General features: G+C 44.7%; 1 protein-coding gene across 1 annotated transcript; it reads right to left on the bottom strand.

The window, feature by feature from the left end:
• Positions 1–2,160: 2,160 nt before the first annotated feature.
• Positions 2,161–27,140, bottom strand: LOC307059150 (uncharacterized protein). The gene is made up of 3 exons (XM_079712892.1): positions 27,130–27,140; positions 25,432–25,481; positions 2,161–2,780 (listed from the first exon to the last, which is right to left on the bottom strand). The coding sequence occupies exons 2-3, from the start codon at positions 25,468–25,470 to the stop codon at positions 2,502–2,504; spliced, it is 318 nt and encodes a 105-aa protein (XP_079569018.1). The 5' UTR covers positions 25,471–25,481; positions 27,130–27,140; the 3' UTR covers positions 2,161–2,501.
• Positions 27,141–27,482: the final 342 nt, after the last annotated feature.

The raw sequence follows: 27,482 nt of genomic DNA, 5'->3' as shown, positions 1-27,482 counted from the left end.
GTTACCAGTAATGGCCATCCTTGGGCATATCTGTGTTAATCCTGAAAGGATCGATCTATTTTTAAATAGAATGCCCGACTTTTTTACTGTTCACTTGAGAAAAATTAGAAAATATGAAGAAAAAAATACCCATAATCCTAATCCCAGAGATAACTCTGGTGACCTTTTAGAGTGCCCAGATATTTTCAGCCACCACAGCTTTTCTCTCACTGGTCTCTCTGTTACCAAGTCCTGGCTCCGGAGCCTCCTGGATGCTGGAGGCTTCCCAGCCTTGCCTCTGTACACTCAGGACTCCTAGAAAGTCCCCCTGAGGCCAGACATTCCTCTCCAGTGTCCCCTTGGGAACAAAGCCTCAGTGTGGTCCCAGCAGGGCCCCTGGGATCTGCCTTGTGCCCCCATGGCTGGGGGGACAGTCTTTGGGTACGCTCCTGGTCATGGAGAGGGCTCTCTGGGCAACACCAGTCATGTCATGGGGAAAGCCCCTGTTCTCTCGGGTCAAGATGGTGACCTGAATGCCCTCAGCTCAACCTCATCTAACCCTCACACCCCTCTCACCTTCCTCCAGTGCCCACCTCCCCAAAGGTAGGTTCCCAGATACCGAGAAAGCTTCCTCTTCTCATTTTTGTTTTAGTCCCCTAGGAACTTTTGATAGAGAAATCCTTTTTCCTAAAGGGAAAATTCACTGATGAAATTATCCAAGGAAAAAGCAGGAAATTTTGGAGGGCAGCAGCAAAGGTAAAATACAAAATTACAAATCTACATGACAATGGACTTGGATTCTGCCACAAGTCAAGGGCAAGGGAAAAAAACAGGAACAGGGATTTCCTCCAGATTAGACAATAAAATATACTAATATAGTGTGACTTTGTTGGATCCTGGTTCAAACACATCAATTATAAAAAGATATTTTGGGGTCATATATCCAGTAGAGGTCAATATACAAAATATGTGAGAGCAACAAAAAAATAAACAACCCAATTAAAAAATAGGCAAGGGGGACTTCCCTGGTGGTCCAGTGGCTAAGACTCCACGCTCCCAATGCAGGGGCCCGGGTTCAATCCCTGGTCAGGGAACTAGATCCCACATGCCGCAACTAAGAGTTCGCATGCTGCAACTAAAAAAAAAAAAAAAGATTTCGCATGCCGTAACTAAAAAAAAGAAAAAAAGATCACGCGTGCTGCAACTAAGACCCCATGCAGCCAAATAAATAAATACTAAAAAAAAAAAAAAAGAGCAAGGGACTTTAATAGACATCTCTCCAAAGAAGATATACAGATGACTAAAAAAGTACATGAAAAGATGCTCAATATCACTAATCATTAGGGAACTGCAAATCAAACCCACAATGAGATACCATCTCATACCCATTAGGACGGCTACTACCAAAAAACCCAGAAAACTGGGACTTCCTTGGCGGTCCAGTCAGTGGTTAAAACTGTGCTCCCAAAGTAGGGGCACGGGTTCAATCCCTGATCGGGGAACTAAGATCCCGCATGCCACACTGTGTGGCCAAACAAAACAAAACAAAACAAAGCAAAAAACCCAAATGGTACATTTGCTGTGGTATGGCAATTTCCCAAAAAATTAAAAATAGAAATACCATATGATCCAGCAATTCCACTTCTGTGTGGAAACCCAAAAGAACTGAAAGCAGGTGCAAATATCAAAGAGATATTTGTACACCCATATTCATAGCAGCATTATTCACAATAGCCAAAATGGGTAAGCAACCCAAGTATCCCTTGAAAGATGAATGAACAAAATGTGGTATATACATATAATAGAATAGTATTCATCCTTAAAAGGAATGAAATTCTGACACATGCTACAATATGGATGAACCTTGAGGACATTATGCTAAGTGAAATAAGCCAGTTGCAAAAAGACAAATGCTATATAATTCCACCTACATAAGGTATCTAGAACAGCCAAATTCTTAGAGATAGAAAATAGAATGGTGGTTTCCAGGGCCTGAGCGAAGGAGAGAATGAAGAGTTGTTTAAAGAATATGAAAAAGAATATATGCATACACACACATAAAACTGAATCACTCCGCTATACTTGAAACTAACACAACATTGTAAATTAACTATACTTCAATTTTTTAAAAAGGCAATTTCAAATATTATTCGGAAAAAAATAGTTGTTTAATGGGTACAGAGTTTCAGTTTTGCACAATGAAGTGTTCTGGAGATGGCTGTACAAAATTGTGACCAAAAACACAAAAAACAAAAAACAATATACTGGCCGGCGACGCGGAGGCCGATGAGGTCGGCGCCAACGGCCGGCGTTGCGGGTGGGAAGCCGCGCGGGAGCGCGGCATGGAGGGGCCGGCCTAGCTGGGGCCCGTGGCCCTGCGTCTTCTGGCTGCGACGCTGGTCCTGCGCAGGCTGGGGGGCCACAGCAGCCGGGCGATGGGCACCCGAGGGGCCGGGAGGCGAGCCGTGGCCCCCAGGAGGGTGTGGGCATCGTATCTGCAGCCAGCGTGCCCGAGGCCGCGTTCAGGCCATGATCACTCGGTGAAGCTGCGCCGGGACAGCGCGGCCGGCTCCTTCTCGCACTGTGAGGACCTGTGCGCGCTGCAGGACTCGCTGCCTCTGCCCGCCGTGCCCGCCTCCCTGCGGGAGGGCCTGCTGGACTTCAACGCCAACCGCCTCCGCGGGGTGGACTGGACGCCGCTCCTGAGGACTCTCTGCCCCTGATCTGTATCCAGAGATTTTTCCAGCCATGGCTTGGTGAGCCAGGTTCTGACAGAAATAAAGTTTACAGAAGTTGTGCTCCTGCGATAAGAAATAAAGATGTGACCTTCCAGTTGTGTAAATCTCTTAAATGCTGTGTAAGTGCATCAGGTGCGCTAAGGAACCTGGAGCTAAATGGGCTAGTTCTGAGAGAGAGACTTAACTATGTTAACAAAGGTGCCTGGGTTTTTGGCAGCAGCTAAGCACAGAAGCTTAGGAGGAGGGGGCCATTCACCTCGATCACTTGTCAGCGGCAGGAGCGACTTCACTCCCGGCAGTGGCAGAAAAAGCGGCAGGGGAATCTTCCGCTTGCAGGGCCTACTGCTGGTGGATACCAGGGAAGAGGAGCTTCTTGATGGGATGTCTGAAGATTTTTCACACTGCAACTCCTTTCCAGACATCAGTGAGCCTGGTGATTTGGGCCAGTGGTCTTCACCCAGCACTTCTTTTTTTGGCCTCTCCAGCAGCAGGGAGCAGCATGCGGTTGGGGCAGACAACACCATGGCATGGGACTCAGGCTTCCAAGGAGGCAGGACATCTCCAGGATCTCCATTTGAGTAGATGACATGGCTTTCTGAGGAGGAGCTCATTGGAGACATCTGGGCGTTCTCACTCAAGTTGTCTTCTGGGTGCTCGGGAAGGAGGTCCACTGGCTCAGAACCGCACTTGAGGGAAGTGAGGACTCCACTGGTCTCCTGGGGCCTAGATGTCAATGGTATATCCCGATTGCTACGGTGGCCCCTCTTCCGATCGTCCTCCCCTTTGGTCTCTCTGTGATCCTCCATCTTTGCCATGCCTCTTTGGGGCTCTTCTTGGACCTTCACCTCCCTCTCCTTTGGGGAAGGAAGTGGGAGGTGACTGGATGGTACCAGCTTCCTAACCTTGAGCCCTGCGTATGTATCGGCCAGCCCTTTCCCCGCAAGGGGCCCAGAGGCCAGAGCCTGCTCAGAGCTGAGTGCAGGAGGCACCCAGAGCTTGCCAGGGTGTGGCCAGCCTCCTCCGGGGACCTCCCCAGCTTCTCTGCGAGGCCTGGAGACTGAAGCACCTTCTCCAGGGCTGCTCAGCTGCCAGCATCACCATGAGTCAGGTGGCGAAGGTTTCTGAGCAGGGGATGCAGAGCCTGACCCGACTGGATGCTGCACCCCACGACGTCCCTCTTCCTGGCAGATAGGTTCTTTCTTCACTTCTTTTTCGAAATTTGATAAAACAACATTTAAACTTTCCACTGTTCTTCAGGGTATACAGATGGTAGTGGCTTAGCTAGGATTCAAACCAAGCCTGTGTGATTCCAGAGCTCGTGCTCTGGACTGTGGTGCCTCCTTATCATATATGCTTCATGTGTTACTTTTTTTTTTGTGTGTGTGTGGTATGCGGGCCTCTCACTGTTGTGGCCTCTCCCGTTGCGGAGCACAGGCTCCGGATGCGCAGGCTCAGCGGCCATGGCTCACGGGCCCAGCCGCTCCACGGCATGTGGGATCTTCCCAGACCGGGGTACGAAACCGTGTCCCCTGCATCGGCAGGCAGACTGTCAACCACTGCACCACCAGGGAAGTCCCATGTGTTACTTTTGTTTGTTTGTTTTCTTGTAGTCCTTATGGTACTTAGCCCTAAGTGCCATACCTGTAATGAACACATACACTGCCCTGTAGGAGGTCTTCTTTTGTTCAACTCATGAATTGGTCATCCACTACACTGGGTTCTGGTCTCAGAAGATACAGGTCAGGGAGCACCAGTTGTCAGCATAGCAGCATACCACACTTCTAACTGAGGCTTGCAGCCCAGATTTTCCCTTTGGTCTAATTTGAAGGATCCAGATATGTAAAGATTATATTCTAGATAAATCATGGGCTATCCTGAAAGAAATTCACCAGTAAATTATTCCAGTTTCTCTGGCCTTCCTGGAGTATATCCAGTAAGGTATCTCATTCATGTCTAGAAAGCAAATATATCATTTATTGCAACTTCATCGTGGAGCGATGTATTGGTTTAAAGTACGATCAACACAATTTGGTCATTGTGAGTATGCCAGCTGGGTCCACTCTTTTTCCCGTTGCGGAGCACAGGCTCCAGATGCACAGGCTCAGCGGCCATGGCTCACGGGCCTAGCCGCTCCACAGCATGTGGGATCTTCCGGGACCGGGGCACGAACCCGTGTCCCCTGCATCGGCAGGCAGACTCTCAACCACTGCGCCACCAGGGAAGCCCTGGGTCCACTCTTTACTGCACATATGTAACTCTAGAGATTCTTATGCCCAAGAGAGGAGACATACTCTTGGGTGTCTAGGGCAAGGGAAACGTGTTGTTATTCAGGAGCGGGAAGCTTCGGCATGACAGGAAAGAATTGAAAAATCCTGGTCTACACATCACTTTACCTTGTTCGAAACTTGTTTCTTTGGCTTGCTTCATTGGAGTGTTTTTGCTCTCCTGGGGCTGACATTGTGTGTTATGTATCACGCATGTGACATGTAGAAATTTCAGAACCTAGAATCATATAGATCAGTCAAAAATGTATATATTTTAGTTTAACATCTATTTTCGGTGGGGTGGGGATGGTGGTGTGCTGAATTGGGCGATTGGGATTGACATGTATACACTGATGTGTATAAAACTGATGACTAATAAGAACCTGCAGTATAAACAAACAAACAAACAAACAAACAAAAACAACTAATACTAAATTTCTTTGGGTTATTTGTATGGAAATATGTTAACATAAATGTTTCAGACATTACATGAAATTTCTAAAAATCTTATATGTTCTAGTATACTGTTATAAGTCATAATTCTAGTTATTACTTTAAAATGTATATCTCAGAAAAAAATTCTATTTAAAATAACACTGGGCATAATTCATATATTGCAAAATTAGTTTGACCTTCTGCTCATGAGATTCTTTTTATGGCATGTGACAGCAAATTTGCACTTCCATCCTCAATAAACTTTGAGGTTGGAGGACACAAAAGGTTTTGCTCAGACCTAAATTCTGTCTCAAAAAAAAGGGTAGGGGCCTCCCTGGTGGCGCAGTGGTTGAGAGTCCGCCTGCCGATGCAGGGGATACGGGTTCGTGCCCCGGTCTGGGAGGATCCCATATGCCGCGGAGCGGCTGGGCCCGTGAGCCATGGCCGCTGAGCCTGCGCGTCTGGAGCCTGTGCTCCGCAACGGGAGAGGCCACAACAGTGGGAGGCCCGCATACCGCAAAAAAAAAAAAAAAAAAAAAAAAAAAAAAAAGGGTAGATATTATAAGCCCTTTCTAACCTCTCCAGGAGCAGAAATGATTTATAGCTGTGGCATTTAACCATAATTCCTTGATCTACTTTGAGAAGAGTTCAGTAAGGAACAACGTCTTGAGTTTTGTTTGTTTTGTTTGTTCCCTGTTTTCTTGTCTTGCTTACCAACAATCCATTGTAATTCATGAGTTAGTATGGCAGCAGGCTGAGTGTTCCCTGGAGCTCATTAAATGAACTTTTTTTCCGCATAAAAAACAAAAAAAATCACAATATACTGAACTGTATACTTAAAAACTGGTTACTATGGTAAATTTTATGTTACGTGTATTTTACCACTAAAAAAAAGACATTCTTGAGACAATTGTGGAAATTTGGGTATTAGGTGATGTGAAAGAATTATCACTATTTTTTTAGATGTGATAATAGCATTGTGGTTACATAAAGCAAATGTTCAATTTGTTAGAAACTAATTCTGAAGTACATGGTATGAAATGAATGATGTCTGGGATTTCCTTTAAATAATTAAGAGAGACAAAAATAACAAAGACTATATGAAGCAAATGTGACCATATATTAGTTATTAAATTGAAGGTATATTTCTCCTCTCTCTTCTTGTATCTAAAATTTTTCAAAATATAAAAAAATGTTTTAAGTTAAAAAGTGCAAGCATTGTTGTTACTCCACTTGGACAAATGTCTCTCTTGCTGCATCTCCCTAAGGTAGGTATCTTAAAATCATTCATTAGGAATGACTGAAACGAAAATAATTGTTTCCTATCTCATGGGGAAGTGGAAGAAAATTGTGATAATATATTCCCAGACATCTGAAAATCTCACCTTGGATCACTGGTTTTTTTTTTTTTTAAATCATTCATTAATTTTGAGTCTTAATAAAAGTATTCCAAAAATATGTTCTTCAACTCAAAATATTTTCCTTTAACTTAAACTTAAAAGGGACTCTCACAAACTGCAGGGCATTTGAGTCAGAAGGACCAGACCACTGACCCTGGAAAAACGGGGAAGCACCATGGCTCCTTGGCAGCTGCATTGCAAGCCTCGCTCTGTAGCAAAGGGGACCATGCGCTCCAGCCTGAGAGACACGAATAGAGTTCTGGCCCGCAACAGTGCAGGAGCAGCCTCTGTGGGCCTCTGGTTGATGGAGAATTCTGAGTGGTGGGGCTGGGAACTAGCAACTGGTAGAAAACTGGAAAATGCCTGCTCAAACCAGGCTGGAATGATTTCAAATTCCAGGAGGCAAACTCAGAATCACAGAAAAACAGGCAGGGCCACTGGGCTGGTAGGGAGGTGGGTGAGGAAGGAGCTCACCATCAATTCAGGTGAACACTGTCCCCACTGGCTGCTGTTCACCAGGTGAGGCAGAAGAAATGGTCTAAAAGTCCCTGGGGACTTGTGGTTCTAGGACAATATGGAATAAACACGTCTCCTCAGTCCCTCTGTTAAGTACAGCTAAAAAAAACCCTGGGCCATATATATCCATATAGATATATTATATGTTATATCTATATTATCTATATTATATATATTATATATATAATATATATATATATAAAAAAGAAGACTCTGAAGGGTGGAGAGGGAGATAGTCTGACTAGCAGCATTGGGACCCATAGAAAGACATGGCAATGATTCCGATGGTTTTCTTTTTGCCTCAGATATCTCAGACTGAGTACTGGAGAAGCTAGCAACCCAGAAACAAATGGGTACAGATGAAAAAAAAACAGTACTCCTGCTCTTTCTAGCCAAAGGACTAGGAAAGGAAACTTTTAGACTACTCCAGTCTACTCTACTCCAGTCAAACCACAGAAAAAAACCTGTAATACTCCCTATACTCTGCCAGCCAAGATAAACGGGGACCTCAGGCTTCTACTCCTACTTGCAGGGTGCTGTCAGAAGGCTTAGTGGAGAGTCAGGGCTGTCGCCATTGCCAGAAGCAACGTGCTCCTCCATCCTGTCCGTAGAAGCCACGAGTGTGGCAAAAACAAGGCATCCTTCCCCTCCCAGCCAGGGTGGTCTCAGCAGAGGATCAGTGGGCAGCCTGAACTCCCACCCTGGCCCAGCAGTAATTAGGCACCCACTCTACACCCCCTTCCCAGGATGTCAACAGCGGCTGAGTGGGGAACCTGAACTTTGACCCCTATCTGACAGCATCAGTGAAAGCCTGCTAAAACAGAAGATTTAAATAGGATCCAGAGTCTCATAACATAATACTCAAAATGTCCAGGACTGAAAATCACTCTTTATACTGAGAACCAGGAAAATCTCAACTTGAGCAAGAAAAGATAACCAATAGATGCTAACGCCAAAATGACAGTGATGTTGAAATTATCTGACAAGGATTTTAAAGCAGCCAGTATAAAAATGCTTCAATGAGCAATTACAGACATACTTCAAACAAATGAAGAGTTTCAGCAAAGAAACAAAACAGATGAAGAACTAAACTGAAATTTTAAAACTGAAAAAAAAACCACTGAAAAATGTCACTAGATGAGTTCTACAGTAAAATGAACTTGAAGAAAGAATAATAGAAATCACCCAATCTGAACAATAGAGAGAGAATAGACTGAAAAAAAATTAACAGAGTCTCAGGAATTTGTGGGACTATAAGAAAAGATCTAATATTTATGTCATTGGAGTCTCAAAAGTAGAGGAGGAAGAAGGTGGAGCTTAAAAAATATTCAAATAAATATGGCTAAAAATTTTCCAAATATGGCAAAGACATAAATCTATAGATTCAAGAAGCTGATAAAATCCCAAACAGGATAACCCAAAGAAATCCATGTCAATATTCATCATAGTCAAACTTCTGAAAACTAAAGGCAAAGAAAAATCTTGAAAGTAGCCAGAAAGAAATGACAACTTCCCTATGATGGAAAAATAATTTTGAATGATATCAAGTTTCTCATCAGAAACCATGGAAGTCAGAAGGAAGTGGCACAACATTTTCCAAGTGCTGAAAGAAAAGAACTGTCAACTAAAAATCCTATATGCAGAGAAAATCGGGAATGAAGAGGAAATCAAGACATTCTCAGACGAAGAAAAACTGAGAGAATTTGTCAACAGCAACCCCCACCGCTTAAAAAACAGCTAGTAGAAGTTTTTGAAGCAAAAAATAAATGATTGGAAAAGCAATCTTGGAATATCAAGAAGGAAGAACAAAAGAGTGAAAATAATTTAATAATACGTTTTCCTTCTCTTGAGTTTTCTAAATTATACCTGAAGGTTTAAGCAAAAGGTTAGTGGTTGTATGCAGGATAGAATAGAAAAGTTGATGAGCACTGTGGTAATTTCTACTTCAAGCAACTGCACAAACAAAAGGGAGAAATGAAGTGACTGCTGGCTGGGAGGAGGGACCCTGTGGTCCCTTCTATTTCCTCTTTCCTAAAAAGATCAAAGCCTACCAGGTCCAGTCCATCATCCCCTGTCCTGATGCATGCATCATCTGATGCAGTTCTCAATTTATATAGAGAAAATATTTAAGACAGTTATAAACAGGGGAGAGTAAAGGGACTTAAAGAGAAGAAAGGTTTCTACCCCTCACTGAAACTGGTAATGTCAACACAAGTAGAACTGAGATGTTATGTATACAGAATGTTGTACCTAAATATCTGCACAAAAAGACACTCTCCAAAAACTAGAAATAAATCAAAATGAAATTCTACTCGAAATGGATGAGATGGAGAATAAATTCGTGGTTGTCAGGGATGGTCAGGGAAAGGGGATGGATGTTCTATAAAGAGGTAGCTGAGGGAGCTCTTTAAGGTGTGGTAGTAGTTCTGTATCTTGATTGTAGTGGTGGTTACACAGGACCTGCACGTAATAAACTGGCAAAGAACTGTACATACACATTGTACCAATGTCAAGTTCCTGTTTTTTTTTTTTTTTTTTTTTGCGGTACGCGGGCCTCTCACTGTTGTGGCCTCTCCCGTTGCGGAGCACAGACTCCGGACGCGCAGGCTCAGCGGCCGTGGCTCACGGGCCCAGCCGCTCCGCAGCATGCGGGATCTTCCCGGACCGGGGCACAAATCCGTGTCCCCTGCATCGGCAGGCGGACTCTCAACCACTGCACCACCAGGGAAGCCCAAGTTCCTGGTTTTGATACTGTACTATAGTTACATAAGATGTATCCATCGGGGGAAATTGTGTGAAAGGTTCAGAAACTTCTCTGTACTATTCTTGCAACTTTCTGTGAATCTATAATTATCTCAAGATAAAAAGTTTTTTTTTTAATTTAACATAAAAAAGAAGTAAAAACAAAAGCCCCTGGGTGCTTATGCAATGGCTAAAACTTAATTTTCCATCTTGTTTTTACCCCAGTTTTATTGAGATATAACTGACATACAGCACTATGTAAGTTCAAGGTGTACAACCTGACCTACATATATTGTGAAATGATTACCACAGTTTAGTTAACATTCATCATCTCATATAGGTTAAAAGAGAGAGAAATGGGACTTCCCTGGTGCCACAGTGGTTAAGAATCTGCCTGCCAATGCAAGGGACACGGGTTCGATCCCTGGTCCGGGAAGATCCCACATGCGGGTGGAGCAACTAAGCCTGTGAGCCACAACTACTGAGCCTGCGCTCTAGAGCCCGCAAGCCACAACTACTGAGCCAGTGTGCCACAACTACTGAAGCCTGCGTGCCTAGAGCCCGTGCTCCGCAACAAGAGGAGGTACCGAGGTGAGAAGCCCACGCCCTGAAACGAAGAGTAGCCCCCCCCACTGCAACTAGAGAAAGCCCACGAGCAGCAACAAAGACCCAACGCAGCCAAAAATAAAAATAAATAAAAACGATTTATTTAAAAAAAAGAGATTTTTTTTCCTTGTGATGAGAACTCTTAGGATACACTCTCACCAACTTTTCTGTATATCACACACCATTGTTAACTATAGTCATCAGGTTGCACATTACATCTCCAATACCTATTTATCTAATAACTGGAAGTTTGTACGTTTTTACCGCCTTACTTCAATTCCCCCTCCCCACATTTGCCTCTGGTAACCACAATCTGATCCCTTTTTCTATGAGTTTGGTTTTTTGTTTATTTAGATTCCACATATAAGTGAGATCATACATTATTTGTCTTTCTCTGTCTGACTTATTTCACTTACCATAATGCCCTCAAGCATTATCCCCTGTCCTAAGTACTTATGCATCAATTCAACCCGCAATTACCTAACCCGAGGTCATGAGGTCCTGAGGGTGCACCAAGTCTAAGGACCCATGAGGTTAATTCTCATGAGGTCTCTGCTTTATTCGCTCTTCTGATTGAGTATCATAAGTGAAAATGGTTTAAGAACACCAGCTTCATCTACTTCCAGAGTTACTTCCTTCAAGAGTTGGATAACGCAGTATTATCCAACAGAACTATGTGAGCCACGTATGTATTTTTACATTTTCTAGTAGCCATGTTAAAAAAATAAAAAGAAACAGGTGACAGTAATTTTAATAGTTTATTTAACCCAATATATCTAAAATATCATTTCAACATGTAATCTATATAAAAACTATTGATGACATTTTAGTTTTTCTCATATTAAGTCTTCAAAATGCAGGGTGTACTTTACACTTACAGCACATCTCAATTTAGACTAACCTCATTTCCAGTGCTCAACAGCCACATGGGACCAGTGGCTACCACATTCGACTATGCAGCCATAGAATCTAGCTACTCAAAATGTGGTCCCTGGACTGGGAGCATCAACATCATCTGTTAGAAATAAGAAATCTCAGGCCCCACTGCAGGCCTAATGCATCAAATTCTGCACTTTAATGGGATCCCCAGGTGACTCATAGGTACGAAAGATAGAAAAGCTCTGCCCCATATATCTGGGAAGAGAGACACAGGGTACATGGTATTTTCGCTACCCAGCATCAATACTGCTCCTCCTCATCCAGGCTCCATGCCCTGATTTTCCTCAGCCCCAGCTCCAGACACAGATCTACACCAAGCAACACCTCTCCTTGATGCTGAGCACCACGACTGGTTCAGGCATGCCAAGTGATCTAACCAGAGTCAACGATAACCAATGAATCCTTTGATAGATCCTACTGTGCTTGAGTGAAAAAGGCTGTAAGTTCTGAAGCCTTTTTGGAGCATGATAGGAGATCCTGCCTGTATATGAAGCCTGGGAATGCAGGAAAAACCAGATAATGATGACCTCATTTGAGCCCCTGCTTTAAGACTTACAGCTTTACTTTTCAGATATGTGAGCCAGAATATTCCATTTGTTTAAACTAGTTTGGATTGTATTCTAGATAGATATTATCTGTTTTCTCCTACACACCTCCTCCCCTTGCCAAAACTGGACTACTGCACATTCCTTTTGGTTTCCCTATGCCCAGCCCATGCCTTTGCAAACAGCTCCTTTATTAAACTCTCCTCAAATTATCTACTTTGAGTGTACCCTTTATATTTCCCTTTGGGACCTGACTGGTACCATAACTAACTTTTTTTTTTTTTTTTGCGGTTCGCAGGCCTCTCACTGTTGTGGCCTCTCCCATTGCGGAGCACAGGCTCCGGATGCGCAGGCTCAGCTGCCATGGCTCACAGGCCCAGCCGCTTGGCGGCATGTGGTATCTTCCCGGACCAGGGCACGAACCCGTGTCCCCTGCATCGGCAGGCAGACTCTCAACCACTGCGCCACCAGGAGTGGCCTTAAAATGGGATTCCAGAATTGAGTTGCTCATGTATATGAGGAAGGCACAGATAACCTCCTTGGTGGGGGGAAATGGGACCCTGGCCATCCACAGCATTCAGTGTCATCACAAATAAGCAAATTATCACTGGCGGAGGTACAGGATAAAGCACAGGTGGAGGGCAAGACATGGGGAGATTCAATCAACTCAAAGTACTTATCATGAACTGGGTATTACCTGGTTCACTGAACCATAAAATTTGAGAAGCATATCAGCCTGCCATTGTGAAATGGAAATGGTATATACTGGGCAGGTCCAAAGGCACAGTGAACTACTGGACTCCTCTTGCATCCAATGCCACTGCCTCATTATATCTCCTTCAACATTCTACCTATGCCCTCAAGGGGAACACATATAAGTTAGTGGAGGAAAAAAACCCACAGGCTTCTTTTACAGATGAATCTACACATGTGCTGGAACCAGCAAGAAGTGGGTAACTGCTGCACCACAGCTGACTCTGGAGTGGCTCCAAAAGCCAGCAATGAAGGGATACTCTCCAGTGGGCAGTACTCTGCTGCAGATCTAACTACGGTACAGAGCTAATTTGACTCACTAAATAGGATAGTCAGCTGGTCAGGAATTTAGAAAGAACAAGATTAGAAGATTGGTGACAAGGAGGTCTAGGGGAAAGGTGGACTTCTTGCAACATGTAGAGTGTAAATCATTCAAGGGCATCTGTTGTAGATGAGACTCAATAATTGGGAGGACAACAGGACCCAACCTGTGGACATCAGATGGCCTCTTCCTTAGACTCTCTAGTGCTTGGTCAATAGACCCTTTACAAAGTGGCCATGGTGACAGGGTAAAAGACTGTGTACGGGCTCAACAAGAAGACTTGTCCTCACCAAGCTAATCTGGCTACTGCCACCATTTTCTTTGTGGGATGGATTTTAACTACAAATTCAAAATTTTAATAGATATAACTCTTTGCTGATTATCTACTTTTTTTCCTACTTCTTAAATGAGCTTTGACAGTTTATGTATTTCAATAAATTTATCTAAGTTGTTAAGTTTACTGGCATTAAGTTGTTCACAATATTCCCATATTACCCTTTCAGTATCTGCAAAAACTGTAGTGATATCACCTCTTATTCCTCTTATTGCTATTTGTGTCTTCTCTCCTTTTTTTCTTAAAAATTAATTAATTTATTTATTTTTGGCTGCGGTGGGTCTTTGTTGCTGCACACGGGCTTTCTTTAGTTGCAGCAAGCCGGGGCTACTCTTTGCTGCGGTACGCAGGCTTCTCATTGTGGTGGGCTTCAGTAGTTGTGGCATGTGGGCCTCCGTAGTTGTGGCTCGTGGGCTCTAGAGCGCAGGCTCAGTAGTTGTGGTGCACGGGCTTAGTTGCTCTGCGGCATGTGGGATCTTCCTGCACTAGGGCTCGAACCCGTGTCCCCTGCATTGGCAGGTGGATTCTTAACCACTGCACCACCAGGGAAGCCCTCTCCTTTTTTCTTTATCAGTCTGACTAGAGGTTTAAAAATTATATAGATTTTTCTCATAGATTTTTGGTTTCACTGATTTTCTCTACGGTTTTTTGTTTACTATTTTACTGATTTCCACTCTGGTCTTTATTATTTCTTTTCTGCTGTTTGAATTCAAATTACTTTTTTTTTTCTATTTCTTAAGATGAAAGCTGAGGTCATTCTTTTCTTCAATTAATTAATTAATTAATTAATTTTTTGGCTGCATTGGGTCTTCGTTGCTGCGCACGGGCTTTCTCTAGTTGCGGCGAGCGGGGGCTACTCTTCGTTGCAGGGCACTGGCTTCTCATTGCGGTGGCTTCTCTTGTTGCAGAGCACGGGCTCTAGGCACACGGGCTTAGCTGCTCTGCGGCATGTGGGATCTTCCGGGACCAGGGCTCGAACCCATGTCCCCTGCAATTGGCAGGCAGATTCTTGACCACTGCACCACCAGGGAAGTCTGAAAGCTGAGGTCATTGATTAGTAACTGTTCTTCTGTAACATAGGCATTACTGCTAGGCATTCCCCTAAGCACTGCTATTGAATGCCCAAAATGTTTATTCAGAAGCTGTATTAAACCCAGAAATGGCACTATTTCCAGGGGGACCAGCCAGACACCTGGTTCTTGGACACCTTTCAACATGTTGGGGAAAGGTTATTTGTAGGAATAGACACATATCATGGGTGTGGCTTTGCCTCCCCTGCCTGCAGGATTTCTGCCACCACTACTAGTTTATGGACCTGCAAAATACCTTATCCACTGCCGTGATATCTCACATGGCACTGCTCGTATCTTAGGGACACATTCTATGGCAAATAAAGTGTGACAGTGGCACCACACTGAGAATTCCTGGTCTCACCACATGCCCTACCATCCAGAAAGACCCAGTTAGGTAGAACAGTGGATTGGCCTGGTTAAGTCTCAGTTTAAAAGCCATAAGTCAGCAGCCAGTATACAGTGCCATCTCCCCCATAACCAAAATGCACAGCTTTGGGAAACAAGGGGTAGAGAATGTGGTGACCCTCCTCACTTTTACACCACATGAAACACAGAGGAATTTTTGTGCTTCCCATCTCTGCAACCTTGAACTCAGTGGGTTTGAAAGTCCTAGCGCCAAAAGGAAGGATGCTTCTGTAGGGGAACACAACCATGGTTTCATTAAATTGGAAGTGGAAACTGTCTCCTGACTGATACATGTTGTGGCAGAGACTGTCCCCAGAATCTAGCTTCTCTTTATTTTTTTAGGAACAGAACTCCAGAGTTTTAACTGCGCATATGGCCAACATGCTTTCCCAGAGTTCTGTGTAGTTAAGGTCGGTAGACTATTGTTCGTAAGACATTTGTTCCATCCTTCCTCTCCTCCCTTCATGGGAGGGGTATACTTCCTACCCCACTGTCATTAGGCTTGGGTATAACTTGTGTCGGCCAATGGGATGTTCGCAGACATGATCTAAGCAAAGGCTTTAAATGTGCTTCTGCAGCTGGGGGGGCTAAGGCCTTCATTTTGCCATTCTGACCCTGGATAGGTAAGTGTAAAAGTGAAAGGGCTCAGATCTGTGCAAGGTCACAACCTTGCTCTAAGGCCACCTTCTTTACATAGCTCCTAATCCATATACATGACTTGCAAAGGCCTATGCATGCTGCCATTACCATGAAACTCATCACCATGAGAAGCACAGGCCCTGGGCAGCTTGCTGTTAGCAAGAGGATGAGAGATACATGGAACAGATTTGAACCCAAGCTGCAGCCTGGAGCCAAGACCAGCTGAGTCCAACATAGACCAGCCAAACATCGGCTGATGTGAAGACATGTGAACAAGAAATAGATGCTTACTGTTGTCTACCACTGATATTCTGTGGTTGTTACACAGCATTTTTGTGGCAACAGCTAAATGAGACCTTAGGTCTGGCCAGGTGATTAAGCTACAGGCAATAGGATGTAAGAGAAAGTGATATATGCCTGGACAAAACAATAATTCAAAAAGACACAAGCACTCCAATGTTCATAGCAGCACTATTCACAATAGCCAAGACATGGAACCAACCTAAATGTCCACTGACAGAGGAATGGATAAACAAGATGTGGTACATACAGACAATAGAATACTACTCAGGCATAAAAAAGAATGAAATAATGCCATTTGCAGCAACATGGATGGACCAACAGACCATAGTAAGTGAAGTAAGTCAGAAAGAGAAAGACAAATATCATACGACATCACTTATATGTGGAATCTAAAATATGACACAAATGAACTTATCTACGAAACAGAAACAGACTCACAAATATAGAGAACAGACTTGTGGTTGCAAAGAAGGGGGAATGGGGGAGGGATGGATTGGAAGTTTGGGGTTAGCAGATGCAAACTACTATATATAGAATGAATAAACAACAAGGACCTACTGTATAGCACAGGGAACTATATTCAATATCCTGTAATAAACCATAATGGAAGAGAACATGTGTGTGTGTGTGTGTGTGTGTGTGTGTATATATATATATATATATATATATATATATATATATATATATATATAAAACTGAATCACTTTGCCATACACCAGAAACTAACACAACATTGAAAATCAACTATAGGGACTTCCCTGGCGGTCCAGTGGTTAAGACTGCTCTCTCAATGCAGGGGGCACAGGTTCGATCCCTGGTCGGGGAACTAAAATCCCACATGATGCATGGTGTGGCCAAAAAAAAAAAAAAGAAAATCAACTATACTTCAATAAAATAAATTTTTAAAAAAGAGATTTATACAGCTTTTTTTTTAATATTTATTTTTTATTTACTTTGGCTGTGCCAGGTCTTAGTTGTGGCATGCAGGATCTTCATTGTGGCATGTGGGGTGAATAGGGGGAAAAAAGGACGCTGGAGCATGCCTGCACTGCTTGCTTTGCCTCTTCTGTTTTTCCTGTTTACACACCTGCAGGTAGTGCTACTTTTATTTCCTCTTACCTTTTTCCCCTCATGGTCTGGACATTATGGGTAGATGAGGTTTCATCTCTACAGTATGCAAGGAACATCATGATCTGAGTGAGTAAGTCATGGGTTTTGATAAAAGGGCTGCAGGATAGGGCTTCCCTGGTGGCGCAGTGGTTGGGAGTCCGCCTGCCGACACAGGGTACACAGGTTTGTGCCCTGGTCTGGGAGGATCCCACATGCCGCAGAGTGGCTGGGCCCGTGGGCCGTGGCCGCTGGGCCTGAGCGTCCAGAGCCTGTGCTCCGCGGCGGGAGAGGCCACGGCAGTGAGAGGCCCGCATACAGCAAAAAAAAAAAAAAAGGGGGGGCTGCAGGATAACTGTGAATTGGGGCCCTTCCAAGGACAATTGTATTAATCCATCCCTCGAATTTTATCTCTGTTGAAAAACTAAGACCCTTAGCTAGGGTGCTTTGTGCCAGCATCCCAGTTGTAGGTTCTACTCTGCTGCCCTTGGGTCTGCCCACTTCTCTTAAATTTTCACCATGCAAATTCCTTCTCTACCCTTTCTACATCGAGGGGTTGTGGTCCTAAGATCCATTCCTTTCCCCAGGCAGTTTGTGGGCACACTCATCTCCTGGCCATACATTTTCTACAGCCTGGTTACTTAATATCGAAGTATGCCATGTTTGTAGGTGCCCATGCATACTTACATGCTTCACCAGGACCTTCCAAGGGGTCCGTGGCACTCCAAATTTGCTTCCTTCCTGGGTCTCCCTACCAGGTGAAATGTTAATAACACACTATACACACCATATGTACATACGTTAACAGGTGAAATTACCCAACTCCATATTGAGAAAGGCTTTTTCCAGACGCAACAGCTCTACTTTCTGATGACAACCTTGGTGCTTGCGCAATATGGAGTTAGTTCCTCTTTGTTTTCCTGCTTTCAGGCTGTGTCCCAAGGCTTGTCAAGTACATAAGAAGACCCATTACAGCACCATCTATTCTATAATAGTTACCACAAAGCCACCAAATCTTTAAAATTAATTACTTTCTCTCTAGGATTTGGGTGAGTTAAAACTAAGTGAGAACAAGTTACCCGCCCCCCACAAGACTGAAGCAGGAGAATCTGATAACAGTAGGATAACACCTTCTGTGTGCTGGATGGGGTGGACGGAGCCTGAGACTCTGCTCTAAGGTCATGGACAGCCCTCCCTCTGTCACAGTCCACTCCCATTCACCAGGGAAGTAACAACAGTTCCAGGGCCCAGGTCTCTTTGGATGATGGAAGACAATCCCATCTTTAGGCAGACTGCTCACAGCTGTGCACCTGGAGAAGAGTTCATAAATGTAGGCACACTGCAATTGATAGGGCACTTCTGTCCACATTTCTCGATGTCCTGATATTTCCAACTCAATGTCCAGTCAGGCAGGGGTGTCTCTAATTTTGGTACACCTGAACCCCAAATTCACTCATTCAGGTTGGGTGCTAAAGGCAAACAAGGCTTCACAATCCACTGAGAATCAAAGAGAAAGCCTTCATTTCCTTCCCCAGACACTGCAATAAGAAATTAGGCAGTGCTGGGACTTCCCTGGTGGTGCAGTCATTAAGAATCCACCTGCCAATCAGGGAACATGGGTTCAATCCCTGGTCCAGAAAGATCCCACATGCCACGGAGCAACTAAGCCCATGCGCCACAACTACTGAGCCTGTACTCTAGAGCCTGTGAGCCACAACTCCTGAGCCCGCAAGCCACAACTACTGAAGTCCGCCAGCCTAGAGCCCGTGCTCCACACCAAGAGAAGCCACCGCAATGAGAAGCCCGCGCACTGCAATGAAGAATAGCCCCTGCTTGCCGCAGCTAGAGAAAGCCTGTGCGCAGCAACAAAGACCCAATGCAGCCAAAAAAAAAGAAAGAAAGAAAGAAAGAAAGAAATTAGGCAGTGCTATGGGTAGCAACGATGCAGCGGTGGTATGGTGTGAATGACATCATGCAGATGGCGGCTGAAACCAGTTTTTCCTGAGCAAGCGGACTTGAGTCAGACACACTGTTGCTCAACCTCCACCTCCCTAATGCTTTCTTACTCTAGTCCCACCAACTAAAAAGTAACAGCTATCAGTTACCGAGCGCTTACAAGCCAGGTGCTGTGCTAAGCATTTCCAGGAACTTCTGGAGGAAAGTTTCTTAACCTGAGTTTGTTTCCTCATCTGTAAAACTGGCATAAAAACCTCACAAGGCTATTTTACTGACTGCATGAGGTACTTATTTATATCCCTTAGCACAGTCAAATCTAATTGTTGCTATGAAGATTTTACTGGGCTTTTTATCTGAATTTATATTAATTTAATGAACCTAGGCATTAAATTCCATGCTGTCTGAATCTATCCAGTTCCTGAGTTCAGAGAGTGAGGTACACCAAGTTATCAGAAGATAAATGTGAGTATTCAGTTCCTGAGTTTAGTTAGTGAGAGATACTTGCATTTTTGAATGTTTTTATAAACTACTGCTGTGCCTCGGAGATTCTGATACTCCTGCCTAAGGCTGAGAATTGAATGGTATATACATTCTTGCAAATTTTCCTAAAAAGGAGAGAAATGCAGCTCTTTATACATTTCTAGACTGTCATCATGCTGGCACGGCTTAAGGTGGGCAAATAACCAACACCACCAAACCCAAAACTCCACGAAAGTCCTTTACTTCCTACTGACTGATAGGATATCTGTCACTCCTCATGGGTGATCGACAACCCAATCTGAAATACAGAATACTCACAAAAAGAGAAGACTATGGTTACCTGGCAGCACAGGTTAAGTGCCTGGAAATGGTCTGTGTGAGGTAGTATGTATACATGACTTCCCTCAGGGCTGGAACAATCTCAGAAAAAGCATTCCAAGTAGGGAGGAGGGGAGGGCTGACCATCAGCTGAACCTGGCAGAGCCAGTAAGACTTGGACAGGTGGAGCAGAAGAAAAGTGGCATTCCTGGAAGGAGGAAAGGCCTGAAAAAAGACAGACACCATGAAACCAGGTTCAAGAGAGTGTTGGACGTTCCCTCAGCTTGAAAGAAGGGATGGGCAGATTGCGGGGTACCATAAATATTATTACTGCCTCAGCCATGAGAAACCAAACTTAAAATTATGAAATATACCTTAAAAGAACACATAAACATATAGGAATAGTTGAGCACTTGTGTACTCATCACCAGGTTAAGAAATAGCACACTCGGGCCTCCCTGGTGGCGCAGTGGTTGGGGGTCCGCCTGCCGATGCAGGGGATACGGGTTCGTGCCCCGGTCTGGGAGGATCCCATATGCCGCGGAGCGGCTGGGCCCGTGAGCCATGGCTGCTGAGCCTGCGCATCCGGAGCCTGTGCTCCGCGACGGGAGAGGCCACAACAGTGAGAGGCCCGCGTATCACAAAAAAAAAAAAAAAAAAAAAAAAGAAATAGCACACTCGGATTTCCCTGGTGGCGCAGTGGTTAAGAATCCGCCTGCCAATTCAGGCAACATGGGTTCGAGCCCTAGTCTGGGAAGATCCCACATGACGCTGAGCAGCTAAGCCCCGTGCGCCACAACTACTGAGCCTGCACTCTAGAGCCCACAAGCCACAACTACTGAAGTCTACATACCACAACTACCGCAGCCCGTGCTCCTAGAGCCCGTACTCTGCAACGAGAAGCCACCACAATGAGAAGCCTGCTCACTGCAACTAGAGAAAGCCCATGTGCAGCAGCAAAGACCCAAGGCAACCAAAAATAAATAAATAAATTTATTAAAAAAAAAAAAAAGAAATAGCACACTACCTGAAACTTGGAAGTCTTCTGTGTGCCCTATCCTTGTTGTATCCCTTTCCTTTCCCCTAGAGTTAATCACCAAACTGATTGTTGTTTCCTTGCCCTTCTTATTCAATTGTGCCTACTTCTGACCTTTTTGTGAATTCCCTTTTTGTGAGGGAATGTCCAACACTCTCTTCAACCTGGTTTCACTGTGCCTGCCTTTGTTCAGGCCTTTCCTCCTTCCAGGAATGCCACTTTTCTTCTGCTCCACCCATCTAAGTCTTACTGGCTCTGCCAGGTTCAGCTGATGGTCAGTCCTCCCCTCCTCCCCAGTTGGAATGCTTTTTCTGAGATTGTTCCAACCCTGAGGGAAGTCATGTACACTTAGTCACACTTGTAAGTATTCTTCTGTTACTTTGTTGCTATCATCATTGTTCTGAGATTTAGCCAAGTTATTTTATGTAGCTGCATAAGTACTTTTCCACATAAAGTATCCACTGTATAATTATTTTTACATTCTATTTGGGTGCTTTCCTTTATTTATTTAGCTATTACAAAACATGCTGATATAGATGTTCTTGTGTATATTACTTGGAACACATGTACAAGAGGTTATTAATATACATATACTTAGGAGTGGAATTGCTGGGCTATAGGGGAAGCACAGGTTCTATTTTACTAGGTAATAACAACCTGCTTTTTCCAAAGAGGTCGCAGCAATTGACATTCCAACTAGCAGAGGATGAGAGTTTCTGTTGCTCTTCATCTTAGTATTTTTTGGCTTTAAAATTTTGCCTATCTGGTGAGAGTGAAATGGAATCTCATTTTAGTTTTAATTTCTATTATCTTTATTAATGAAGCTGGGGTTTATGTTTATGGGCCTCCAAAATATTTTTGTGAAATTGATCTTAATGAATTTCTTTAGAGAATTTACATTGTTAGTGTTACACAATATTGGAATATTTTCTCCTTATAGTTCAAACAATACACAAAAAGCAAATGTGTATTGCACCTCCATGCATCTCCCAGACCTTATTCCATATATTTATATACATATATGTTATAGGTTGAATGTTTGTGTCTCTCCCAAATTCGTATGTTGAAATCCTAGCCCTCAATGTGATAATATTAGGAGGTGGGGCCTTTGGGAGGTAAATAGGTCATGAGGGTGGCACGCTCAGGAATGGGATTAGTGTCTTTATAAGCAGAGACATGAGAGCTTGCTCCTGCCCTCTGCCATATAAGAATACAATCAGGAGACAGCTGTCTTTAAATCAGGAAGCAGGCCTTCACTAGACATCAGATCTGCCAGCATCCTGATCTTTGACTTCCCAGACCCCAGAACTGTGAGAAAAAATATTTGCCTTAAGCCACCCAGTCTACAGTAATTTGTTACAGTAGTCCAAACTAAGTCAGTGCAGAAATTTATCTATAACTTGCTTGTTTACCTTAATTATAGATCATTCCACTCCAGTATGTACAGATCTACTTCATTCTAACTGCTATGTAATATTTCACAGCATGGATGAATCAGAATCTCACCAGTCTCCCCTTCTTAAATTAATTTTTTTGAACAGGTAATATTTGGATTTATAAAGTCCAAAATGTACAAAAGAGTATATCCCTCCTACTCCTCTTCCTCAATAAGTCAGTAGCTCTGGCCTGGCTGCAACCAAATTTACCAATTGTGGCAGAGATCGCCTAGATGTTGACTAATCCCGTTTCTTCTTCCTGGACACAGAAGAAGCCAGGTCCCAGTTTCCTTGACTTCAGTTCTGACCAACACAACCTGGGAAGAAGTAACAAACACAACTTCCAGTGTTGGCCAGCTTTTGTAGTGTTCTCCCTCTCAGCTAACTAGCTGGCTGAATGCAGAGGGTCCAGTGGAAGACTCTAAGGAGATCCTAGAAGATGGTGGTGCCACAAGATGGAAGGAGCCAAAATCTAATTCTCTGCTTGGAGGAAGGGGACCAAGGACATATGTATTGGACTATATGTGTGTGGGAAATAAGCTTTTGGGTTAAACCAGCCAGTTTAGTTTAGTTTTGGGTTGTTACTTCAGCTAGCACTAACACACAAATTTCTTATTTATCCTGAGATGTTCTACATAATATATACAAGCAATTACCAATCCTCTATCAGTGGACATCCTTATCCAAGGTTGTTTCCAGTTTTCCCCTATCACAATAATGTTACAATAAACATCCTAATGAAGGTTTCTAGACATATTAAACCTTTAAGAGACAGCGTTTGAAAAGTAGCAGGCACCTAGACACCTGCTCCACCTCAGTCAGGTATTTCCCATCTTTTGCTCAATTCAACTTGAGATCATCAAGTTGGCATGGTGCCAGCCTGAGAGAACCTGAAGCTACTCTCTGGCCCAGAACCCAGCTTGACGCTGGGACTCTACTTTCTGTATGGACTGATTTTTTTTTTCCTACAATAACCTCTCATCTACCTATTTCTTACAGGCTCTGAGCCCCTGTCACCTTGGACATTCATTCCCTGGGTTTGCCAAGATGTCAGCTTCTCCCCAGGCTCCAGACTCCTAGCTTGTGCATGTCTTCTCTATTCACAAACTCCATTGATTTTTAATCACCACCATGCCTGAATACGTGCCTGTACAGGGACCATTCTAGGCACATAGGTGGGAAACACACCTATGTGAGGAATGGGTGTTAACCCTTCTCACAAGAGATGACTTTATACTACATATGACATGTGATACTGGAGAGAAGGGGGTGGGGGTAGGGGGGAGAGACAGATTCCAGCAGTTTATAGTTGGTCCTGGCGCTGATGTGGAACTGCTGAGAAAATCAGCTTAGGACAGAGACATAAACTTGTGCTTTTCTTTATATTCAGGTTTCTCACAAAAGGTACATATTAATTTATAGATTTCAACTCTCTTTAATGGAGCCTATAAAACTTGAATTAAAGCTGTAATTATCATTTCAACACATCATTAGTCTTGAAATCAGTCCTTTTTCCTCTACCCTGCAGGTGCTAAACGCAAAACACAATGCAGGTAAGTTGCTTAAAGGCAACAGAGAAAGAAGAGGAAGCATGAATATACTTTCTCTCCCAGCTTTTCAGCCCAGACAATGATTCTCAACTTCTGGGTTTACACACTGTAGTAGATGCTGTCTATACCCGTACATATCCTTTGGGCCTTCTCTGACGTTTGGTTTCAGAGAGTTCTAGTACGTGAGGAGGACTGTCTGTGTCTCTTGCTTGAGTGCACTCTCTGACTTTAGGAGCATGCTTTTCCCAGCACTGAGCTGGGCAGAAATGCAGGAGCATTAACACAATAAAGAGGAAAAGGAGTTGGTGGGCAAATACTTCAGCTTCCTTGCCTGTTGGTGGGGCAATTCCAAGGTGTGTTCCTGTTTCTCAAATAGCCACACAGTCTCCCCTCGTTAATATACCCCTGAATGACTTTCCTGTCTCACCTCACCACTCCTTCAGAATGCCTCTTGAGGTCACCTCCTAAACTATTTGCATCCAAATCTTCTTTTCTGAGCCTGATTTTGGGAGGAACCCAAAAGAAGACAAGGACTCCTTTGAAAATGTGAGGAAAAACAAGGTCCCACTCTTCAGGAAAATATGTCATACTTCCAAGAAACCTAGGTAAGATTTGGTGAAATTTTGGTATTAGGGCCAGGGTTCAGAATCACCTTAACTCCCTTTTCCCCCCATCCCCCAAAAGATTACTGAGGGAGCCATATACAAGGACCAGTGGCCTAAGAGGAAGGAAATTATTACTTCAATAGCTTCAAAAGTGCCTAAAACCCCATTGTAACCTGTTTAGAACACACTTTGCATGGCTGGCTCCCTCCCAGTTTTCTCATAGAGGTTTTCTCCAAACTCCCTAACTATTCTCTGTCACAGTATACTCGCATTTTCCTTCTTGATGCTTTGTAACATAATTCCTCATCTATGTGTTTGCTGAGTTGTTTACTCTTCCTCTATTAGACTATAGCTCCATGAAAACAGGAACTAAGTTACTTTGTTTACCACTGTACACCCAGTGTTTATGACAGTGCTATCACATGGAAGATACTCCATAAGCTGAGAAAGAAATTGAGGTTTTGGCTTCTGGTCTCAAACAGCCACCAATTCCTTGCTCATTAAAAACATGGGACCTTAATGACTATCAGCCACATGGAGAAAGCCCAGGAGACAGGGGAAATAAAATGACCAGATCTGCAGAACAGGTTCTGGCTCAACTAAACCATCAAGCTTTGTGCATTGGAGGAAGTAGAAAAGAACCCATCAACAAATGTATAGTGGCCCTGACCACCAAGAATGTGGGTCAGTTAACATCGTGAATTTTCATTATTAGGTCAGTAGCTCCTTTTCACTGAGGAAGAAGAAGAGAGAGGGGAGGAAGGTGGCCAGATTTCTCCCTGAAGTACATACTATTCTGCACACAATTTCAAAGGAGTAAAAAAACCACAAAAAACCCACAAACTTTCTGAAGGTTGTTCATGGTCCACACAGGCCAATAAACCCAGGTTAAGAATTTCTGGTTTATGGATCTTTCTGTTGGTACAAACCTTGACATCTCTAATCCTTACCATCAGATTTAGCTCCTCTCTGATAGATTTGATCCCCATCCCTCTTCTCCCTGCAAAAAGAAAAAGGCAACACGTGGCAGTAAAGAAGGTGTCAGTAGTTAACAGCTGAAACCAATCTCTATAGCAAGGCCTATGCTATGCTTCCAAACTTGGGACCTCTGGCACCTTTGCTGGGACTGGAATAGTCTAGCCTCTCAATTTCCACCTGTTGATATCATGTTAACTATGCAGGGTCTCCTCCTCCATGAAACATTCTCCAATCCCACCAAGCAGGTGGAAACGTGCTAACAGCTTCATTGCTGCAGCTCCTAGTTGACTGCTTTTGGTTTTTTCATAAATTTATTTATTTTTGGCTGTGTTGGGTCTTTGTTGCTGTGCACGGGCTCTCTCTAGTTGTGGCGAGCAGGGGCTACTCTTCATTACAGTGCACGGGCTTCTCATTGCGGTGGCTTCTCTTGTTGCAGAGCACGGGCTCTAGGCGTGTGGGCTTCAATAGTTGTGGCATGCGGGCTCAGGAGTTGTGGCTCGCGGGCTCTAGAGTGCAGGCTCAGCAGTTGTGGTGCATGGGCTTAGTTGCTCCACGGCATGTGGGATCTTCCCGGACCAGGGATCGAACCCATGTCCCCTGCATTGGTAGGCGGATTCTTAACCACCGCGCCAGCAGGGAAGTCCCACTGCTTTGGTTTTGTAGTCAGTGGATTTCCTGCACAGGGCTTCCAGTGCCTGGCATGGCCTGGGTGAAGGTCTTTCCTAAGTACTACTACTGGTCTAAAAGACATCCAACTGAGAAGAGCTTCACACCTAGCCCAATCCACGTCAGTACTCTTTATTCCATTTTACCAAGTGCGTTCAATTTCACCTCGTTAATTTCTCCAAAGGCCCTAAGTGGTCAACCTGTGAAAACTCAAGTTCAATGAGGTCACACAAAAAAAGTCAAGGCCTCTGAAACGACCTCAAATCTCCGGGGCCAAACCTCACTTGTTTAATGGCCCCAGCCGCCTCAGGGGAAAAACTCCAACCTTCCGAGGCCCCAAGACAGGTGCTCATTTGAGCTCCAGACCCAAAGTTGAGTATGGACAGCAACACCCTCGCTGCCCAGTAAGGTTACTGAGAAGGCCGCGACGGGCGCTGCAGAAAGAACTTCCGCCTAGAGAAAGTGTCGTCACGGGGCGAGCTTCCGGTTCCCCTCTGTCTCGTGGCCCAAGGCCTTTTATCCCACTTGGCAGTTGTCCACACCCCAAAGCTACCCCACCCAGCTGCTCCCTCGGGTTTCTCCACACCCTGCGGAGCCGTTTGCACGTCTCGAGGGTGTGACGGTTACACCGCGACGTCCCTTGGCAGAACTGTGCAAAGCAAGAGGCGTAACCGCCACCCTGAAGGACCGGAGCCCTGTCGGGGAACAGCGGTCAGAGAGCCTGCTGGCGGGACTAATTTATGACTGACGTCCACACTCACCTATTGCCTTTCTGAGTCCTTCTCAAATAAGCCAATGAATGCGACAGCGGAGACGGCAACGTGCCCCTGCCGCCAGAAGTGGCTCCGCCCCCTCCACTAAGCCGGCGTTTGGTTGCCATGCTCAGTGTGGCTACCGCTTCTGCTACTTTAGGCTCTTCTCCGGCTTTCCGATGCCCTTGTTGAACTCCTTTCAAAGCATTTCTTCCCTTCCATTGTCAATTTCCTCCTCCTCGGGCTTCTTACCTGCTCGCTGCTTATCCAGCCACACTTGAAATGGCGGCTGGAGGCGGGGCCGAGGCGGGGCGTGCCCGGCGCGATGACGTCAGCGCGCTGCGTGTCGGCAGGTGGAGGGAGAAGGGAAAGTTTGGCCCGTGCGTGGGGCTGGGGTGGAGGGCGGGACAGAGGGGCTGGGCCGAGGCGAAGCTCCTGTAGCTGCTGCCACGGAGGCCGAGGCCGGGACCTGGGCCGGGCAGGGGAGTGCCGGCCGCGGAGGAGCAGGAGGCGAGGTCCGCGGGTGCTTCGAGCCCCCCGCTGCTCTGCCGCGCGGCCACCCGGCGCCAGGCGCCGTCGACCCGTGGCTGTTCCAGAGGCGGTTG

The sequence above is a fragment of the Hyperoodon ampullatus genome (genome assembly GCF_949752795.1).
Source record: "Hyperoodon ampullatus genome assembly, chromosome: 10".
In the NCBI taxonomy this organism is placed as follows: Eukaryota; Metazoa; Chordata; class Mammalia; order Artiodactyla; family Ziphiidae; genus Hyperoodon; species Hyperoodon ampullatus.
The sequence above is the reverse complement of the archived record's forward strand: the minus strand, read 5'-3'. Positions and strand labels throughout refer to the sequence as shown.

Coding starts and splice junctions, on each gene's coding strand:
- LOC307059150 (XM_079712892.1), bottom strand. CDS start 25,470: ATGGGGATCAAATCTATCAGAGAGGAGCTAAATCTGATG. Junction 2,781..25,431: donor GAGAGGAGCTAAATCTGATG/GTAAGGATTAGA, acceptor TTCTTATCGCAG/GAGCACAACTTCTGTAAACT.